The sequence below is a fragment of the Manis pentadactyla genome, chromosome 2, assembly GCF_030020395.1.
Source record: "Manis pentadactyla isolate mManPen7 chromosome 2, mManPen7.hap1, whole genome shotgun sequence".
NCBI classification, from domain to species: Eukaryota; Metazoa; Chordata; class Mammalia; order Pholidota; family Manidae; genus Manis; species Manis pentadactyla.
Window position 1 is genome coordinate 16,857,598 of NC_080020.1, and position 19,248 is coordinate 16,876,845.

A 19,248-nucleotide genomic window follows, 5' to 3' on the forward strand; every position below is an offset into this window, starting at 1 on the left:
TACTCTGCCATCTTCCCAGAATGTTTTATTTTAATATTAAACCAATCCCTAAAGATTAAGGCTCTCCATCCATACAGTGGAATATTATTGTCTTAAAATGGAGGAAATCCTGTCCTTGAGGACATTATGCTAAATGAAATAAGCCAGTCACAAATACCATGATTCTACTTATATGAGATAATAGAGACAGAAAGTAGAATAGTAGATGCCAGAGACTGGGGAGAGGAGAGGCTGGAAAAATGTTGTTCAATGGGTACAGAGTGTAGTATGGGGAGATCAAGAGTTCTGGAGACTGGATGCATTTAACACTACTGAACCATGGAGAATTATACACCATGGTTAAGACGGTAAGCTTTTACCACAGTTAAAAAAAATTAAGGGCCCTATATTATATGATATACACCTAATATACCTGTTGAATATACAATAAATATTGGCACTTTCAGACCACACTTGGCAGAGACCTTGTACCTTACTGGAAGAAGGGAGTTGAATGAAATAAAAAGAACTTTATTTTGGGGAGTAGAAATTTAATTGGGAAGTTGGACAAAAATATATACAGATATAGCTTTAAAAAACAGAAGTAATATAAACAAAGTTCAAATACTGCACCAAACGCATAGGGAAAGATAATTATGAAGAAATAGCAAGAGTAACTGAGTAAGAATAACTGGGATCAGCAAGAGGACTGAGATTCTTTTGAAAGAGAAAAGAGAATTCAGTGAATATAGAAATAGTGAAACAGCACTCTTCAAGAAGTATATTGAAATAACAAGTTTTGAAAGAAATAATCAGAATAAACATTTAGCTCTTTTATAAAAATGAGAACTACATTTTTACGTTTTAATTATTAAAATAAATATTACCTTTCATGTTCCAATTGCCTTAGATGATCATTTTTTATAGCTTCAATCACTAAGTTAGTGTGTGGATCATCCTGAGAAAATAAAGTTAGAAAAAAAAAGAGTAATTCAGAAGCAAACACTGAGCATTTGGATTTCTAATCAACCTCACTGTTAACTAGTTGTATAAATGAAGAGTAATTTATCTTTCTAAACTATTTTCCTTATACATAAAGTAGAACTTTTGTTATTTCTCATTACCTAACACATTCTCCATTGAGCTAACACAGATTCTCAGCAGTTGATAAAAGGTCAGGCAGGAAAGAACAGGACCAAGTACATAGCAGCTGTATATTATAAATTCTAAACTCAAATATAAATTGTTTAATGATCATCAACTACTTAGGAATCCACATCTCTGCTCCTTATTGAAAACACAGATGATTTTTTCACAACATATGTTTTTTTCAATGTGAAGGTAGTTATATAATATTTAACATTTACTCAGCACTTAATATGTTCCAGATAACTGTCTTTAAGTATTTCACATGCATTGCCTCATTTAATCCTCATAACCCTCCAAAGTAGGTTATTATAATTAGGAAAATTTCATATAGTTTGAGTTAATATAAAATAATATAGCAGTATACCAATAATTTATGTTGAAAAATCTGGAAAATATCTCAAAACTATTAACAAAAATAATCTCATGTCTGGCAACTATTCTATTTTGGTGTATTTCCTTCCAGTTTATGTTCATGTATGGGTGCTTATCTATATTTTTTCACACATTTTTTCCTTAACATTATATAATATTTACTCAGGTCTTTGAAAACATGATATTTGTGTTATGCTCCACTCTATGAATAAGGATAATTAAAGAATTACTTCTTTTCATTCTTGATATATTTATTACATATGGTTTTAGTTCCCTCTGCTCAACAATGACTGAAGAAACAGTCAAAAAAAGGCTTTAGGGTTCCTTGGCTAAGATATTATTCTTACTAAAGAATGACATATAATCTTATTTTTTACAACATTGTCTCTCTTTTTGACTAAAATTGTATAGTCAGTTTGTTTTAACTATAATCTCCAGGTCTATTTCATAGAGTCTCATTCTCAACCTAATTTAAATAAATGAAAATGATAAAACACACTAATTAAATTTAATTAAAACATTAATTTAGGGCTGAAAGAAATCTAAGAAGTCATCCATTGCAACTTCTGCATTTCTGGAAACAGAAAAGCAAAGACAACTAAGAGCTGGCAATATGGCAGTCCTTCATACTCACGTTTGGTGATATATATTTATCATCTTCATCGATTTCTAATGGAACAGCAATCAATTTTTGGAAGGCCTTCTTCATTTTTTCTTGATCTCCAACAGCAAAGTAACTGAGAATTAGGTTGAAGCCTGCCTTCAGATTTGGTGCCATACTCATTATGTGCTCAAATGAATTAATGGCATCTGAATACTGACCAGTTTTAATAAATGTAATGCCAATGTTCTGCATAATTTTAATCCTAAAGAAAAATAAACATGGGTTAGGTTTAAAAGTCTGAACTCTTTAGTATGATAGTTAAGACATTCCACAAATTTTCTTTCTTTTCTTTTTCATTTTACTTTTCTTTTTGCTTTGTTAAAGCTTTATTGAGGTTTAATTTACATATCATCAAATTCATTTGTTTTAAATATGTGAATCAATTATTGCTATATTTACATAGTTTTAAGTCTATAATCACATTCATATTTTAAGTCATTTCTACTACCCTAAAAAGAAAACTTTGTGCATTTGTAGTCATTCCCCATTCTCACCTCCAGCCCTAAGCAACCTCTAATCTACTGTCTCTCTAGATTTGCTTTTTCTAGATATTGCATATAAATGGAGTCATACAATATCTATTTTGTGTCTGGTCTTCCAATTAGCATAATCTTTTGAAGGTTCCTCCACATTATAGCACATATCAGTACTCCATTCCAATTAGCATAATCTTTTGAAGGTTCCTCCACATTATAGCACATATCAGTACTCCATTCCTTTTATATTGCCAAACAGCATTCCATTGTACGGATATACCACCTTTTATTTATCCATTGCCTACTTGGTGGCTATTTGATTGTTTCCACTTTTTGGCTATTATGAATAATGCTACTATGAACATTCATATACACTCCTTTGTGACAAAACATATTTTTATTTCTCCTGGGTTTATACCTGGGAGTAGAATTGCTGGTCATATGGTAAATTTATATTTAACTTTTTAAGAAACAGTGAATTTTCTAAAGTGGCTGTACCATTTTATATTCTGAATGTATGACGTTTCTAATTTTTCTATATCCTCTTCAATAATTATTGTCTGTCTTTTGATCTCAGTCATTCTAATGAGTGCAATCCTATCTTATTTCTAGCTACTCCTCAACATAATTCCTCAGTTTAAACTAGTTTATTCATAATTCTTTGATCATATCATGAAGATTCTTATTTCCTTGAGTCTTTCTCTGAGTTACCCCTTCTCCCCTCTTTACTTAAGTAACCTACTCAAGTATACCTCCTTCATAAAACGTTTCTTGGCCATTCTTATTCTCAATAATCATTCTCTCAATTTAGTTACTATAGCACCTCTTGATTATTAAGCACTTAACATTCACTATCTAGTATTACCTTTTTCTAAAATATTCTAATTATTGGCCTTACTTGGGTTAAAAATACCTGAAGAGCATTGTATTCTATAAGCTAGATATTTACTGATAATGATGAAGCAGCATTCATAGTTCAAAAACAAAGTTTCACTAAAAGTTGCATTTACAAATAACTGTGTCTAGGGGAAATTATGATCAGCAAATATCCTGGAAACCTTGTATATTCGTTACCAGGGTTATTACCACATCATAAGATAATTTACTGTTTCTGCTCTTAGAATATTGAATATCCCAGCTTTCTCCTTCCCCTCATCTAAGACTTCAAAGCAATTTCTTCCTTTCAATATTTCACTCTCAATTTACAGCAAGAATGTAAGGGGGTCTTAATTTCTAGCCTTACATTCTAGAGCCTGGTATGTTCTAAAGGACTGCTGTTTTGATTTTGTTTCAGCAGTAAGATGTATTTGCTCTAAAGGATTATCAAATGGCCTGCAGGGTTATCCCTATATAGGCCAATTAGCTTAGTTTTATTTCAAATAACCATGCAGTATGCCTTTAACCTTTAGTCATTATACAACTGTGTGCAAGCAGTCAGAAGGGGAACAGACCAAAATACTACAGATACAACATAAATCTAACACCTCTCATGTACAAATAACTCAAGATGTTCAGCCCCCCAACAACAGGTAAGAAGAGTTATTTTGTTTCTGAAAACAACACTTAAATTTTACAAAGTTATCATTATATAAACTTACCTCATTTCTTTATGGACGCTTGGAATTTGATCTAATGCCATTCGGTAGAATTTAATGGCTTTGGAATAATTTCTTTGCTTTAAATAAATATTTCCCATATTCACTTTCAATCTTCCTAAATAAAATAATAATGAATGTATTATATCCTGGGTTTTTTTTTTTTGCACTTTTTCTGTGATTTTTTTAAATGACCTTAATTCATATTATTTGAAACCTTTCTCAACTTTTGAAGCTTCAGAAGCTACCTAAAATTCTCATTTTAAAATAGTCACACTATTTTCATGTATCTTCACACTAATGTTCAAGGAGGAAATGGAACTTAAAACAGATGGGTCCCTGAAAATATGGCTAGAAAATATATTATTTAAATTATAAAACAAGGGTTGTATTCTTCTAAGAAAAACATGGTATTTTAAAATTAGACTCAAGAATTAAATACATGTTTTAATGTGATATTAAAGAAAATGATAGATCATGGGAAGATGGCAATGTGAGTAGTTCAGAGGAAATCTCCTCCCCAAAACATATATATTTATGAAAATACAATAAATACAACGATTCCTAAAAGAGACACCAGTGGATGCAGTACAACAGCCAGGGAGCCAGAGCCAGTTCTCTACATCTGTGAGATCTCAACATCACAGGAAGGGGGTAAGATACAAGCCACGGCCAGGCGGGACCTGAATGCTCCCCCACCCCAAAACCTGGTGGGAAGAAAGGAGTCGGAATGGAGAGGGAGTGAAAGCCCAGGACTGCTAAACAACCAGCTCTAGAAATCCACACCCAGAACACAGACACAAGGAGCACGGGGTGCTGGATATTAGAGAAACGGAAAAGCAAAACCTGTGGGCAGTTCCCCGCAAACGGTGCCCCTGAGACAAAAGATAAGCAAGTGCTTTCTGCAAGTCTTAAAGAGACAGGGACCCCACAGCTGGACGAAGTTGTCCCAGCACACTTAACCAACAGTTGGGAATCCCAGGAAAACTTAGATGCCCTAAACCCCAGGGAGGCAGTATAGCTCTGAAGCCTCTCACGGCACTAAGCAGCCTGCCAATCGTTCCTCCAACTGGCGCGGACCCCAACACACCGGCCCAGTAGCGGGACAGTGGCAGTGCATGCCAGGGACGGTGACGCTGGAAGGGACCAGGAGCAGATCCGTGCACCAATGGTGCAGGAGGGGACCAGGAGAGGCTTGTGCAAGCCTGCAGCGGCGCAACCGAACAGCCTGGGCACGGCTCACGCACACTGGTGTGAGTGGAGCCAGAGGAGCCCGGTAGAAGCCCGCGTGCACCTGAAGCAGAGCCAGAGGGAGCAGGCACACTCCCAGCAGCTGACTGGAATCCGAGCCCAAGGCACAGCCTCCTGGGCCAGACCCAAAGGCCGCTGCTGGCACAGAGCTGCCTGTCAGGGGTGCCACTAGCATGGAGGAGCATACCTGGTGTGCCCACCACTCCCCGGAGGGCTCCGTGCTGCTCTGACGGAGACCCCGCCCACAGCAGCTTAGGGGACTAACCCGGTGGCTGCTCCAGGAGTGCGGGTCACCATCACAGGCAGCGGAGAAGGGCAAGGCATCCAGAAAAGCAGGAAAGGACTTTCTTCCTTTCCTTGAAGGAAAGGACACACCCGCAACCTGCCTACAGCCACTGCTATCACCATGAAAAGGCAAAAAAATTTAGTCCAGTCCAAAATAGTTCAAACAACACCTGAGAAAGGATGTGCAGAGGCAGACCTAACCAGTCTCCCTGAAAAACAATTCAAAATAAAAATCATAAACATGCTGACAGAGCTGCAGAGAAATATGCAAGAGCTAAGGGATGAAGTCCGGAGGGAGATTACAGACGTCCAGAGGGAGATTACAGAAGTGAAACAAACTCTGGAAGGATTTATAAGCAGAATGGATAAGCTGCAAGAGGCCATTGATGGAATAGAAACCAGAGAACAGGAACGCATAGAAGCTGACAGAGAGAGAGACAAAAGGATCTCCAGGAATGAAACAATATTAAGAGAACTGTGTGATCAATCCAAAAGGAAAAATATCCGCATTATAGGGGTACCAGAGTAAGAAGAGAGAGATAAAGGGATAGAAAGTGTCTTTGAAGAAATAATTGCTGAGAACTTCCCCAAACTGGGGGAGGAAATAATTGATCAGGCCACGGAAATACACAGAACCCCCAACAGAAAGGACCCAAGGAGGACAACACCAAGACACATAATAATTAAAATGGCAAAGATCAAGGACGAGGACAGAGTATTAAAGGCAGCCAGAGAGAGAAAAAAGGTCACCTACAAAGGAAAACCCATCAGGCTATCATCAGACTTCTCAACAGAAACCTTACAGGCCAGAAGAGAATGCCATGATATATTTAATGCAATGAAACAGAAGGGCCTTGAACCAAGAGTACTGTATCCAGCACGATTATCATTTAAATATGAAGGAGGGATTAAACAACTCCCAGACAAGCAAAAGTTGAGGGAATTTGCAACCCACAAACCACCTCCACAGGGTATCTTAGAGGGACTGCTCTAGATGGGAGCACTCCTAAACAGAGCACAGGACAATACACCCAAAATATGAAGAATGGAGGAGGAGGAAAAAGAAGGGAAAGAAATAATCATCAGACTGTGTTTATAACAGCTCAATAAGCGGGTTAGGCCAGACAGTAAGGTAGTAAACAAGCTAACCTTGAACCTTTGGTAACCACGAATCTAAAGCCTGCAATGGCAATAAGTACATATCTTTCAATAGTCACCCTAAATGTTAATGGGCTGAATGCACCAATCAAAAGACACAGAGTAATAGAATGGATAAAAAAGCAAGACCCATCTATATGCTGCTTACAAGAGTCTCACCTCAAACCCAAAGACACGCACAGAGTAAAAGTGAAGGGCTGGAGAAAGATATTTCATGCAAACAACAGAGAAAAAAGCAGGTGTTGCAATACTAGTACCAGACTAAATAGACTTCAAAATAAAGAAAGTAACAGATAAAGAAGGACATTATGTAACGATAAAGGGCTCAGTCCAACAAGAGGATATAACCATTATAAACATATATGCACCCAATACAGGAGCACCAATATATGTGAAACAAATACTAACAGAATTAAAGGAGGAAAGAGAACACAAAGCATTCATCTTGGGAGACTTTAACACACCAGTCACTCCAAAGGACAGATCCACCAGACAGAAAATAAGTAAGGACACAGAGGCACTGAACAACACACTAGAACAGATGGACCTAATAGACATCTATAGAACTCTACATCCAAAAGCAACAGGATACACATTCTTCTCAAGTGCACATGGAACATTCTCCAGAATAGACCACATACTAGGCCACAAAAAGAGTCGCAGTAAATTCCAAAAGACTGAAATCCTACCAACCAACTTTTCATACCACAAAGGTATAAAACTAGAAATAAATTGTACAAAGAAAGCAAAAAGGCTCAGAAACACATGGAGGCTTAACAACATGCTCCTAAATAATCAAAGAATCAATGACAAAATTAAAATGGAGATCCAGCAATATATGGAAACAAATGACAACAACAACACACAGCCCCAACTTCTGTGGGACGCAGCAAAAGCAGTCTTAAGAGGAAAGTATATAGCAATTGAGACATATTTAAAGAAGGAAGAACAATCCCAAATGAACAGTCTAAAGTGACAATTATTGAAATTGGAAAAAGAAGAACAAATGAGGCCTAAGATCAGCAGACAGAGGGACATAATAAAGATCAGAGAAAAAACAAATAAAATTGAGAAGAATAAAACAACAGAAAAAAATCAATGAAACCAAGAGCTGGTTCTTCGAGAAAATAAACAAAATAGATAAGCCTCTAGCCAGACTTATTAAGAGAAAAAGAGAGTCAACACACACCAACAGAATCAGAAATGAGAAAGGAAAAATCACGACGGATCCCACAGAAATACAACGAATTATTAGAGAATACTATGAAAACCTATATGCTAACAAGCTGGAAAACCTAGGAGAAATGGACAACTTCCTAGAAAAGTACAACCTTCCAAGACTGACCCAGAAAGAAACAGAAAATCTAAACAGACCAATTGCCAGCAACGAAACTGAATCGGTGATCAAAAAACTACCCAAGAACAAAACCCCCGGGTCAGATGGATATACTTCGGAATTTTATCAGACATACAGAGAAGAATTAACACCCATTCTCCTTAAAGTTTTCCAAAAAATAAAAGAGGAGGGAATACTCCGAAACTCATTCTATGAAGCCAACACCACCCTAATACCAAAACCAGGCAAAGACCCCACCAAAAAAGAAAACTACAGACCAATATCCCTGATGAACGTAGATGCAAAAATACTCAACAAAATTTTAGCAAACTGAATTCAAAAATACATCAAGAGGATCATACACCATGACCAAGTGGGATTCATCCCAGGGATGCAAGGATGGTACAACATTCAAAAATCCATCAACATCATCCACCATATCAACAAAAAGGACAAAAACCACATGATCATCTCCATAGATGCTGAAAAAGCATTAGACAAAATTCAACATCCATTCATGATAAAAACTCTCAACAAAATGGGTATAGAGGGCAAGTACCTCAACATAATAAAGACCATATATGATAAACTCACAGCTAACATCATACTGAACAGCAAGAGGCTGAAAGCTTTTCCTCTGAGATTGGGAACAAGACAGGGATGCCCACTCTCCCCACTGTTATTCGATGGAATTCAGCAAAGTTGCAGGATACAAAATCAACACACAGAAATCTGTAGCTTTCCTATACACTAACAATGAACTAATAGAAAGAGAAATCAGGAAAACAATTCCATTCACAATAGCATCAAAAAGAATAAAATACCTGGGAATAAACCTAACCAAGGAAGTGAAAGACCTATACCCTGAAAACTACAGGACACTCTTAAGAGAAATTAAAGAGGTCACTAACAAATGGAAACTCATCCCATGCTCCTGGCTAGGAAGAATTAATATTGTCAAAATGGCCATCCTGCCCAAAGCAATATACAGATTTGATGCAATCCCTATCAAATTACCAACAGCATTCTTCAATGAACTGGAACAAATAGTTCAAAAATTCATATGGAACCGCCAAAGACCCCGAATAGTCAAAGCAATCCTGAGAAGGAAGAATAAAGTGGGGGGAATCTTGTTCTCCAACTTCAAGCTCTACTACAAAGCCACAGTAATCAAGACAATTTGGTACTGGCACAAGAACAGAGCCACAGACCAGTGGAACAAAATAGAGACTCCAGACATTAACCCAAACATATATGGCCAATTAATATACGATAAAGGAACCATGGACATACAATGGGGAAATGACAGTCTCTTCAACAGATGGTGCTGGCAAAACTGGACAGCTACATGTAAGAGAATGAAACTGGATCACTGTCTAACCCCATACACAAAAGTAAACTCCAAATGGATCAAAGACCTGAATGTAAGTCATGAAACCATAAAACTCTTAGAAAAAAACATAGGCAAAAATCTCTTGGACATAAACATGAGTGACTTCTTCATGAACATATCTCCCCGGGCAAGGGAAACAAAGGCAAAAATGAACAAGTGGGACTATATCAAGCTAAAAAGCTTCTGTACAGCACAGGACACCATCAATAGAACAAAAAGCTATCCTACAGTATGGGAGAACATATTCATAAATGAGAGATCCGATAAAGGATTGACATCCAAAATATATAAAGAGCTCACATGCCTCAACAAACAAAAAGCATATAATCCAATTAAAAAATGGGCAGAGGAGCTGAATAGACAGTTCTCTAAAGAAGAAATCCAGATGGCCAACAGGCACATGAAAAGATGCTCCACATTGCTAATCATCAGAGAAATGGAAATTAAAACCACAATGAGATATCATCTCACACCAGTAAGGATCGCCATCATTGAAAAGACAGACAACAACAAATGTTGGCGAGGTTGTGAAGAAAGGGGAACCCTCCTACACTGATGGTGGGAATGTAAATTAGTTCAGCCACTGTGGAAAGCAGTATGGAGGTTCCTCACAAAGCTCAAAATAGAAATACCATTTGACCCAGGAATTCCACTTCTAGGAATTTACCCCAAGAATGCAGCACTCCAGTTTGAAAAAGACAGATGCACCCCTATGTTTATCGCTGCACTATATACAACAGCCAAGATATGGAAGCAACTAACCTAAGTGTCCATCAGTCGATGAATGGATAAAGAAGATGTGGTATATATACACAATGGAATATTACTCAGCTATAAGAAAAAAACAGATCATACCATTTGCAACAACATGGCTGGAGCTAGAGGGTATTATGTTCAGTGAAATAAGCCAGGCAGAGAAAGACAAGTACCAAATGATTTCACTCATATGTGGAGTATAAGAACAACAGAGTACTGAAGGGACAAAACAGCAGCAGAATCACAGAACCCAAGAATGGACTAACAGTTACCAAAGGGAAAGGGACTGGGGAGGACGGGTGGGAAGGGAGGGATAAGGGCGGGAAAAAAGAAAGGGGGAATTACGATTAACATGTATAGTGTGTGGGGGCCACCGGGAGGGCTGTGCAACACAGAGAAGACAAGTAGTGATTTTACAGCATCATACTATGTTGATGGACAGTGACTGTGAATGGGGATGTGGGGGGGACTTGGTGAAGGGGGGAGCCTAGTAAACATAATGTCCTTCATGTAATTGTAGATTAATGATACCAAAATAAAACTAATAAAAAAAATTTGAAAAAAAGAGTGCAGCATTCCAGTTTGAAAAAGACAGATGCACCCCTATGTTTATCACTGCACTATTTACAATAGCCAAGATATGGAAGCAACCTAAATGTCCATCAGTAGATGAATGGATAAAGAAGATGTGGTACATATACACAATGGAATATTACTCAGCCATAATAAAAAAACAGATCCTACCGTTCGCAACAACATGGATGGAGCTAGAGGGTATTATGCTCAGTGCAATAAGCCAGGTGGAGAAAGACAAGTACCAAATGATTTCACTCATATGTGGAATATAAGAACAAAGGAAAACTGAAAGAACAAAACAGCAGCAGAATCACAGAACCCAAGAATGGACTAATAGTTACCAAAGGGAAAGGGACTGGGGAGGTGGGAGGGAAGGGCAGCAAAAAAGAAAGAGGGCATTACAATTAGCATGTATAGTGCATGGGGGGCACGGGGAGGGCTGTGCAACACAGAGAAGACAAGTAGTGATCTTACAGCATCTCACTAAGCAGATGGACAGTGACTGTGAAGGGGTATGCAGGGGGAACTTGGTGAAGGGGGAGCCTAGTAAACATAATGTTCTTCATGTAATTGTAGATTAATGATACCAAAATAAAAAAATATATATCGTTTACTAGTAAAAAAAAAAAGAAAATTATAAACTTTTATACTGTTACCAAAAAGTTATACAATATAAATGCTAAATATCAACTATAGTCTCTTCAGGACAAATTATATAAGGGAAAGCCTGCTCAATGGGGTTGCCTTGGCTCATTATAGCTGTGATCACAGAATACATTTTTTGTTTTTTACTACTAGGCAGTGTACCTCATACCAACTATATTTCTTCATTCGTATTTATGTGGATTTCATAAACATTATCTTTAAGCAGGACAACTTTATATAAATATAAATTTACTCAGAGCATAAATCATCTCATGATATGGAAGCATACAGTGAGGAAGTGTAAATAAACACTATAAAAGAACTACACTTATTAGAAAAACTGACTGTATACACGTACCTGCATTGCTAAACACCTTGTTTTTCACTATAACTTGATATGTGTTTAGTGCTTCAGCATACATTTCATTAGCTGAATATTGACTGGCCAAGTTGAAAAGAACCTAAGGAAAAAAGTACTTTAAAAAGACAGATAATGACCAGCTGAGGCACTTTTTGCCTATCTTTCCAGAGATTAAAATATTATAAGAAAGTTCGCTGTTTATATCAAAATACCCAACCAATTAGGAAATGAAATACACAGGGAAATATCTTGCATTCCAAATTAACCATAACATTAAGGTAGGTAGAGAGAGCTGACCTCTAAATTTCACCTTAAATTTCCATGTATTTGTTCTAACTTACATAGTACTTGCCATCCATTAATCTCAGGGGCACCTACAAAGAATAAGTGTGCACCATTAATGTTGCTGGTGATAAAGGGAATAAGCAAGATAGTGGACCAAATTCTCTTTGTAGGTGTAAATTAACCATCATGTGGAAATAGCTTAAACCTTAATATGTATAGTATTTCTCTATATGTAAAAATTATAATTTAAGTAATAACTATAGTAAATTAAGTTTCTAGATGTAAAAAAAAGATAAGTTATTCCTTAGTCTAAAGATACCATGGGATTTATAACTATTAGCTATAAGTAGTAAACATTTAAAAATTCTTCTTATTCAAAGTTTCAAATGTCCTTTTCCATTTGTTTGGCATATGAAGATTTTTCCCACTGAAAATACACCCTTTAAAACAGCAGTATAAACAGAAATTTTTCTGGAAATTAGCTTTTTTTTTTTATTACCCTCACAGAACATTGTCTTATTTGTCTAGTTTGCAATTCTTGAAAAATCACAGATTACAAAGTCCACATTAGAATCTCATTAAACTAACCACGATGACTACAGCATAAATATTAGCAGTCTTATCACTGGATGGAGGGTTTGTGAGTATTTACTAAGTTATTAAAAACAACTAATTAACTAAATAAAAGATCTTTGCACAGACCAAAGACAAAATGTCTCATAACTAAAGATTATTACTCTAGTTCTGGCCACCTGAGGTTCAATAAGATTTTTTAAATAAAATAAAACCAGAAAGAAAAAAGAAGAAAGACTCCTGGAATGTAAAAAACCTAGTCAAAATAATTTTACTCAATAATTATTCTTACTTACTGAATAAGTTAAATCCAAATTGATATTTTCTGGAGTTGTAACTTGTTCTCGTTGTCGCACCAAGACTCTCTCTTTTCTTCCTGCATCCTTTGCCTTTTCCAAGGCCTGAAACCAGATTTATACTCTATGAATTCCTTTGAGCTTTCATTATGAGCATTTCACACATTTGGGGAATACCTGTGTAAAGCTTGGCTGGATGCACTACCCACCTTTGGGTTCTGGGATGCCCTGTTGTATGTACTCTCACTACAAACTTCCCTTTAGGACAAAAGAACACAAAGTATGTGTTTAAGCTGGAGCTCACCATCGTAAATGTGGTGCATATTTTTTTCTCAGAAAGAAAAGGAAGTATGAGGGACAAAATATAGAGTACATTTGCCCCAAGCCAAGTTCATCACCACACCTTCTACCACTTTATAGGTTTGACCATGTCTATTTACTTACTTTTTCCTTCCAGTCCTGAATCTTTCTCATGAAATCAATCTCCTTCTCATGAGATATGAGTTTAACTGGATTTGTTTAGTTTCTGGGATGCTCAAAATACAGAAAAGTCAAAGGATAACTGCCACCCAATTTACAACAGATGCTTAGTTTGGCTCTCATATCCTGCTCAGAATGCCAAAAACCTTTTGTTGATTTCTGATGAAAGACTAACCACAGACAGATTAATTCAACATGGGACTTATTTTTTTTTAAACTACATAAAAAAGCAGTAGTTCAATGACCAATAAAAGGAGCTTTTGATACTGAACAATTCTTTGTAATGGCATTCATTAATCTGATAACTAAGTCATAAATTATATAGTATGATGATCAAAGTAATGTGAACAAAGCAAATTAAGAGAAAAAAAAAAAAGCAGAGTTAGACTCCCAAAAAGCAAACTATGATTTTGCAGTTTACTTAGGAAAAAATATTTTAGGATAGTGAAGCTTAAATAAGATAATACCCCTTAGCACTGCCTGTTGGTCATAGTAGCTATGCCTTCCAGCAGGCTATGAATCTATCCAGTAGTCTACCAGTCTGCAAAATTTAATCAGAAATTAATTAGAAATTTTTTCCTTCCAAAATAACTGTGTCAAAAATTACAAAATCATGCAATGGTTTCTACATCAGAGTTTATGAAACACAGTTACAAAATAACTGCTTCAGTGAAAACCCTTAGAGCAGTCAATAGCAAAAGAAAAATATTTACCTATACAGGTATCCCCTACTTTTCAAAAGTTCACATTACTCCCCTTTGCTTTTATGAGACCTACGTTAGTACCTGTTATGCTAACCAAGAGAAATCTGAAGAGGATTTCTGCATTTACAAAAAAAGGCAAAAACAGGGTTCAGTGCAGTTGTTCTGCAGTGAGCCATTAAAGAGGGAGCACACACCCCAAGCGGCAAAGGGTGACACCGCCAGCCTCTCTCCCCAGGAACCACACAGCTTCTCAGCACCAAGCAGCCACAGCTTTCAACTGTGTCTGTGAGTGTCTGGGCTTTATCTCAATTTATTTTGTGCATCCATTCACAAGATGTGTCCTACAGTATCAGAGAAGCCTAAGATGTTATTTTATGGGTCTGGGGAAGCTCAAAAATTTTTCAATATTAATTAATGGTAGTTGTTTCTTTGCTTTACACCATTTCAGCTTACAAAAGGTTTCATAGGAACACTCTACTTTCAAATAACAGGGGAAACTGTACATTTGCTTGTATGTGTGCATACATAAAAGTAGACACATATACACACTTCATAATTTTGAATCCTATTAGTTTATGAGCTTACCAATTTTAAGTCTCCACAACTGTTGGCAATACAGCTTTCTTCTACCAACTCATTCACTTTCTTCTCTAATTGTCTAATTTTTTCTTCTGGACTATTAAGAAAAAAGCAGGTGTACTTCGATCATTTAACCACTAATAACATATACTAAAATTTCATTTACTTTTAAAATTGTCCATTATGTGCTTTCAAACTTTAAGAACAGGTCATAGATAAGACAAATGTATAAATGGCATTAAAGAGCTGTTTTTAATAATTATAATTCATAATTATATATATATATATATAACAATAATAAAACAGCTAACATTTATTTAGCACAAGTATGACTGAACACTGAGCTAAATGCTTTACCCTAATTATGTCATTTAATCCTCATACATAACATTTGATGTAAGTACTACCATTTATTCTCATTTTATTGATAGGAAAACTGAAGTTTAAAGTTAAGTATTATGCCCAGGGTCACATAGCTAGTACGTTAAAGGGCCAGGATTTAAACCCAAATAAGCTAACTCCAGGACCCATGCTATTAATTATCATACCAAAAAGAAAATAGATCCTTTCTTCAGATCCTATGGGAAATGAAAACTTTATCTTATGATTAGAAAAAATGAAGTCCCCATAAAAGAGATAAAAATTATTATTTACTACCAGACAGGTACGCTAAGAAGATTTCTAACAAGGTGAAGAAGTTTAAAAATCCTGACTCCAGTAATTGCAAATATAGTCATGTTTCAAAAATGCATAAATGTTCTCTTGCTACCATTTTCTTCCAGCAAAATACCACAATACTCTGAACATACATCAGTGCCTAAATAAAATTTTACTATGAATATATCAGGATACATAGTAGTTCTTCTAATTCCCTACAAAAGGAATTTTAAAGAGAACACAGGAAATTTAACAGCATAGCTTTGTATAGAGATTCATATTCTTTGTGGAAACTGACTATAAATTCAGTCAAGTGGGATACAAGTTTTATTAGTTTATAAAGATCTGCAAAATTCTAAATGAGCAATAAGTATAATAGAAGGTGGTTTTATAAAATTTACAACACAGTACAGAATTCTATTTTCTATTGTGTAAAATATTCTAATAAATATCTTTAAGTGTTGCTTACATATTCTTATTAAACCTAAAATATAAATATAAAAATTTAAAGCTAAAAATCTGTGAGGGAAATTTTTGAAGACACTCACTATCCTGTGCCTATCAGAATACCAGAAAAATGAACTCTATATGCAGACAGTGTTGGACATCTAACCCACCCAAGAGCCTGCCATCCTTCTTCCTTGCATGTAGAATCTAAGCTAACCAAAGTCTCATTCTCTTACCTAATGTTTGGTTCACTCATGATCATGTGATACATTTCTGGCCAATAAGACATACACATCTGCTTTTGGGTTGAGGGCTCCTGAAAAAATTTTCTTTGCTTTTTAAATGGGACTTGATGCTGGGAGCTTTCTGACTCCAGGCTTTATCAACTGCACAAGGATTTTGAACTCTCATGGCTCTCTTGGCATCATAAGGATAGGCAGGCTCTTGAGAAAAGCCAAGAGAATCAAAGACAAATATTAAGGTGACCTGGATAAGACTACTGAGCAGTTAATGTAACTATGCTAGAATTGGCCTTCCTCCAGACTTGCTTTTTACATAAGATAATAAATGTTCTTATTGTGTGTGTGCTTTTCTAATGTGGCTTTTGTTATTAATAGCTGAAAGGATCCTAAATGATATAATATTTAAATAAAATAACAAACTCTTATTAGCAAACATGCTGTCATTAACTAGGATACAAAGTAAACTGATTTTCTATACATGTTCCTAGTGGGTCAAAAACAGAAATTGTATAATTTATACAAGAGCCCAAATATTGGACTTAAAAACTACAATTTAAAAATATCTATTGTAGAGAAGCAAATAGTGTAGTGGAAATATGGAAACAGTCTGGGTTCAAACCTCAGTCCTGCCATTTATTAGTGTTACCAAGTTAAGATGTTTGTGCTTCATTTACTATCTCTATGAACTAATGATAACAGGTCAGTCTTCCCTTCTGCACAGCACCTGCACAGTGCCCGGCACACAGTGAGCACTCATTATATGGTGCCCTCTATTACTATTTGCGAAGTATATATATCCATGGTACTTAAACGCCAGATACCAGTCAATGTACATAGCTGAATTTATGCTGTACCTTTTTGGTAACTCTCTAGCTACTAGCACAAAACTAAGGTAATTCTATTAAAAAATTTCTCAATGTTGATATGACAGATGAACTTCTTATATTTTTCTTAATTTTTTCTTTGAAACATCCTTCTAATACTAGCATATCTTATTAGACTTGCAATGCCATTTGGCCTGCAGGAGTTACCCATATCTTCAAGTCAAATAGTATTACAATAAAAGTGCACAGAACACAGATTGCTGTTTTTCTTAGACCTGAGTCTTTTGCTAGTTTCAAGAACTGGGGATGATGCTTTCATTACTATTCGGCTGACATGAACTTTTAAAATACTTAAGAGTTGCGTATTTGGAAAATTAAAATAAAAAATATGCAACAACAATAAAGCAACAGCACAAGGACTTGCACACCTATCTTCAGTTTTAGCTTCCAGAGGAGGAGCAGGACCCCGTGCCTGCCCGAGGAGGTCAAATGCAGAACCTGAGAAATGATTCAAGAGTTCATATTTAATTTGCAACCAAGCAAAATTGAACAACACGTGAAATCCTGCACAAATTATTTAACTTACCTATTAAAATGGACGGGATATTTATTATGCTTACCTAAACATTTCATACATCGAGAAATTGGTAAGATTTTTAACATACACAAAACTATGTAAATAAAACATGTAAAAACAAAAATGAGATACTCTCTCAGTATTTACTTCAACCTATCCCTATTATTATTCTTAATTATAAATCATGTGAATAATCATCTGGTATTGGCTTTTTAATTTTCCTTGTTAGTATAATAAACATTAATTTTTGCAATAATATTTTAATTTTGAAATTATTATTTAACTTACATATTTAAATACTATTTTCACCTTTAATTTTTTTAATTGGCTTCTAATTTATATAAAATAAAATGCACAAACTTTTAATGTACAATTCAGGACATTCTGACAAATTTCAGGTTGAAGTGACTACCATCCCAAGTGAAGTGCAGAATATTTCATCATCGCTTTCCTTTCTTAATGGCACCTAAAATAATGGCACACCTTAAATAAATTTTTATTTAAAATGGTTATAATATTTCCATATATAAAAACAGTAAAGAAATGTAAAAATCTGAAAAACTATTAGGACAAACCTCTCAAAGCTGCTTTGGTAAAACCAGCTGCTCTCACTGCAGTCATAGGTCTAGTAACTCCATCCTTAAAAGAATGAGAATCATTTAAAAAGTGTTCTTAAATAAGATCTATGTCTTATATACAGTTCTGCACACGACACATAATATAGTCCTAATTTTTAATACTGATTTTTAATTGCTATCATGTATTCCTTATTTCTGCTCCTCAGAATATTTGTCAATCTTGTCTCTGCTTTCCCTTCCTCCTATATTTCAATTGTTTTACCTGAGCTTACTCCCAGTTTGAAAAGAAAAAACTCATAGATTTTTATAAAGCACTTTATATAACTATATAGCTTATTATTGGCTACTCCCCTACTTTTGGTTGGTCTCCTGTATGCCTATGAGAGAAACCACAGAAATCGGTGTAAATGATAGCACAGGAAAAATGGGTCCCAGAGTACACCATACGAGGAAACTAACCATCCTATGTCCACTCCCCAGACGGATCTCATTTGAGGCCTAAATAAGTAAATCCAGAGACTTTGCCTCCAAAGATTTTGAACAGTCCAAACTTCAGCCCACAATTTTAAAAAGTCAGGGTTATTACGTAAGTAACATCTTCTTTAATACTTAAAAAATACAATAAAGAAAAAAAAACTTTGATAATAATATTATAAGTCACAAGAGGCCTGAAATAAACCAGCACATGACAGAGATACCTGAATAGCCCCGGTCACTGGTCTTCCCATTGATGATGCCAGGGATGTCTTGGACTAATAAACAGGAAACTAAAGTTAAAATGATTCCCAAAAATATCCACATTTAAATTTATAAACCAAGTTATAAAAGTTTTCTTCATAACTTTTCCTGCAATCTGTTGGCAAATAAACCTAAACATTTATTACCCAAGGATATGGAATCAAACAATAAAACTCTAACAAAGGGTTTGGCAAACTACAACCCTTAGCTATTGTAAATAAAGTTTTACTGGAACACAGCCACATCCCATTTATCTGCACATTGTCTATGAC

The 19,248-nt window shown here is 35.6% G+C and overlaps 1 protein-coding gene across 5 annotated transcripts in view; it reads right to left on the minus strand.

The window, feature by feature from the left end:
• The window catches only part of IFT88 (intraflagellar transport 88), a 188,826-nt gene that overhangs the window by 152,928 nt on the left and 16,650 nt on the right, over positions 1–19,248 (minus strand). For 4 of the 5 annotated variants that reach the window (XR_008993219.1, XM_057490395.1, XM_036910152.2 and 1 more), the window contains exons 5-13: positions 18,937–18,990; positions 18,236–18,299; positions 17,512–17,581; positions 14,920–15,010; positions 13,151–13,255; positions 11,994–12,096; positions 4,239–4,353; positions 2,135–2,366; positions 867–937 (exon numbers count right to left, since the gene is read on the minus strand). Coding sequence is in view for 4 of the 5 variants with exons in the window: in XM_057490395.1 (XP_057346378.1) it covers positions 867–937; positions 2,135–2,366; positions 4,239–4,353; positions 11,994–12,096; positions 13,151–13,255; positions 14,920–15,010; positions 17,512–17,581; positions 18,236–18,299; positions 18,937–18,990 (905 nt within the window). In the remaining variant the exon portion in view is untranslated. Of the gene's footprint in view, positions 1–866; positions 938–2,134; positions 2,367–4,238; positions 4,354–11,993; positions 12,112–13,150; positions 14,890–14,919; positions 15,011–17,511; positions 17,582–18,235; positions 18,300–18,936; positions 18,991–19,248 lie in introns of those variants that run through there. The other variant, XM_057490401.1, reaches the window with a different exon arrangement.